This window comes from Elephantulus edwardii, unplaced genomic scaffold (genome assembly GCF_000299155.1).
Source record: "Elephantulus edwardii isolate Elephantulus edwardi_28Jun2011 unplaced genomic scaffold, EleEdw1.0 scaffold00107, whole genome shotgun sequence".
Classification (NCBI taxonomy): Eukaryota; Metazoa; Chordata; class Mammalia; order Macroscelidea; family Macroscelididae; genus Elephantulus; species Elephantulus edwardii.
In genome coordinates this window covers 10,343,558-10,346,556 of record NW_006399857.1, presented here as the reverse complement: position 1 = coordinate 10,346,556, position 2,999 = coordinate 10,343,558, and the positions used below count along the sequence as shown (strand labels likewise).

The following is a 2,999-nucleotide window of genomic DNA, read 5'->3' as shown; positions in this document are numbered from 1 at the left end:
CCATTAAGGCTGTCACTGTGTCAATATACCTGGTTGAGGTTCTTCTTCTCCTTTGCTGACCCTTTACCTTTCCAAGTATGACATACTTCTCTAAGCAATAGTCTCTTCTAGAAACATGCCCAAAGTATATGAGGGGACACTTTATCATATTTTCCTCCAAGGAACAGTTTGGCTGCAGTTTCTCTAAGACGTATTTGTTCTTTTGGTAGTCCATGGGATATTCAGTACTTCTTCAACATGACAGCTCAAAGGCATGAATTCTTCTTTTGTCATCCAGCTTTCAGATGCATAGCCAGTGACAGGAAAGACCATGGTCTGAATCAGATGTACCTCAGTCCTCAAACTGGCATCATTGCTTATCAATAATTTAGAGAGGTTCCTGACTGCAGACTTCCCCAGTGCAATATGTCTCCTGATTTCCTGACTTCTGGTACCAAGAATGTTGACTGTGGATCTAAATAACACAAAGTTGTTGACAATTTCAGTCTTTTTTTGGCATAATCTGATGAGCACATCCAGCACCACATTTGTCTGTTGAAATATGTCATTTAGTATTCTTTCAATTGCTGTGGCCTTGTTTTTTGTTAATTCTTTCAGAGCAGCTTGAAGTTCCTCCTTCATCACAATTACCTCTTAATAATATGTTGTTCCATGAAATTCATCTTTTTGATTGAATGACTCTGTACCCCTCCTATCTTCTTTTGTTGCTTCCTGGATCATTCAACATGCTGTTCATAGCATCCTATGTACTGTTACTCAAGGCTTGAATTCGTTCTTCAGCTCTTTCAGCTTAAGAAGCTGAGCGAGTTTGTCTCTTTTGATTTTCCAGCTCCAGCTCTTTATACATTTCATCATAATATTTTGTACATTTCATTATACTACTTTGCTTTGTCTTCCCAAGTTTCCCTTAGAAACCTTCTACTCAGCTCCTTTACTTCTTGATTTCTTCCCTTTTCTTTGGCTCTAGGCACTCTAGTGCAATATTTAGTCTCTTCCAACATCCATCTAGGTCTTTTCTTCCTCTTCTGCCTTTTTGTATTCTTCATGGGATTGCAATACAGCTTCTTGCCACTAGGTAACCAGAACTCCATAAATGATACTATTGATATCCTTCCACAGTAGCAGTCAAGAAATTAAAAATTGTGTTGCATTTGGGATATCTACTTTAAAGAACTTATTAAATTGCTCCAAAAGAAGAATATTAGTTTAGTAACAGAGATGCACCTGGCCTAAGCTATGGTATTTTCAGTTGTTTCTAAAAGTTGAACAATGAGAAAGGAAATCCAAAGAACTGATACAGTTGAATTCTAGTGTTGGCAAAAAATTGATGACACCAGTGATTGTCAAATGAATAAAATAATCTTTCTAGAAGTTGTTCAACTGAAGTGCTCCTTGAGTCATAGACGGTAGAATATAAACTCACATACTTTCCAAAAGTTGTCAGTAAGAGGCACAATTTTTTTTAGGAGAAAAAAAGGGAAAAATCATGGTGAGAAAATTAAAAAAAAAAAGAGGAAGATAATTTAGGAGACCAGTTAACAGAATGATTTAAAAAATGGGACTGAATGTGGTGGAGATAAGAATGGAGCAGGATAGGTAATGATTTTGATATTTTGTTCATTAGGTTTTTATGATTCATATTTGGGTCAACAGCAACTAATAAAGCCTAACATAGCTTAGACCAGCAAGTAGTCATCAGAAGAGATCAATGAGACACTAAATAGTTCAAAATTAAGAAAGGAGTGCATCGGGGATTTGTCCTTTCTCCATATATTTTCAACCTATGTACAGAATGGACTTCTGGAAGTTCTCTTCTGATGTCCTGTTCCAGTTGTTTTTGGATGATCTTCAGTAGCATCTTGCTTGCATGTGAAATCAATGATATTGTTCTATAGTTTCCACTCTCTGTTGGGTTACCCATCTTCGGGATGGGAACAAAAATAGATCTCTTCCAAGGGGTTGTTCTCCAGATTTCTTGGCACAACTTGGTGAGCACGTCCAGGTCCAACTGAAATATGTCAATTGGTATGCCATCTATTCCGGGGGCCTTATTTTTTGCTATTTCCTTCAAAGCAGTTTGAACTTCTTCCTTCATCACCATAGGCTCTTGCTCAAATATTATTTCGTTAAATTATTTTTTATCTGCCAATCCCTTTCTTTTTTTTTTTTTTTTTTTGAAGTCCATTGAGGCATTTTATTTGCACTGTTTATTACATCTCTAGAAAAAGAATCCCAGGATTTTTCCTCTGTGTTTTCGTCTTGCTTCCTCGTGGTCCATGATGCCAGCTGAGGTTGTCAATACAATGAAACCAAACTGATGGGACGGGAGCAGATTATTCTGCCACTTTTCTAGATCTTTGAGCTGCACATCAAATCTGGGGCTGATAACACCACACTTGTTTAACCTGCCTGTGAGGTTGACAACAATTTTCCCCGCTCTGTGATCATCAATGATTTCAAATTCGCCAATGTAGCCGTGCTTCATCATCACGGTCAGGAACCGCACGATGACTTTGGAGCACGGACTGATGAGAACCTGGTGCTTGCCTCTCTTCTCGGCATTGTTGATGCTCTTGAGAGCGTCGGCCAGGACGTTCATGCGCACCATTGTGGCAGCACGGAAAGATGGCGGAAAGGGCTGCCAATCCCTTTCAATACAATGACTCAGTATATTCCTTCCATCTTCTTTTAATACCTCCTGGATCATTTAATATCCTGCCTAAAGCATCCTTGAATATAGCAACTCTAGGTTTGAATTGTTCTTCAGTTCCTTGAGTTTAAGAAATACTGAACGAGTTCGGCCCTTTTCATTTTCCAACTCTAGCTCCTCGCACATTTCATTGTAATATTTTGCTTTGTCATGCTTTGTCATTCCAAGCTGCCTTTTGGAATCTTCTGTTCAGCTCTTTAGTGTCTTGGATTCTTCCTTGTGCTTTGGCTTCTCTACGCTCCAGTGCAATCTTCAGAGTTTCTTCTAACATTCATTTTGGTCTTTTCTT

The 2,999-nt window shown here is 38.5% G+C and overlaps 1 protein-coding gene across 1 annotated transcript; it reads right to left on the bottom strand.

Annotated features, from left to right (window-relative positions):
* Positions 1–2,218: 2,218 nt before the first annotated feature.
* On the bottom strand, positions 2,219–2,611 carry LOC102853756 (40S ribosomal protein S15a-like). The gene has a single exon (XM_006891968.1). It carries the CDS (start codon positions 2,606–2,608, stop codon positions 2,219–2,221), a length of 390 nt encoding a protein of 129 aa, XP_006892030.1. The 5' UTR covers positions 2,609–2,611.
* Between the last annotated feature and the right edge of the window lie 388 nt (positions 2,612–2,999).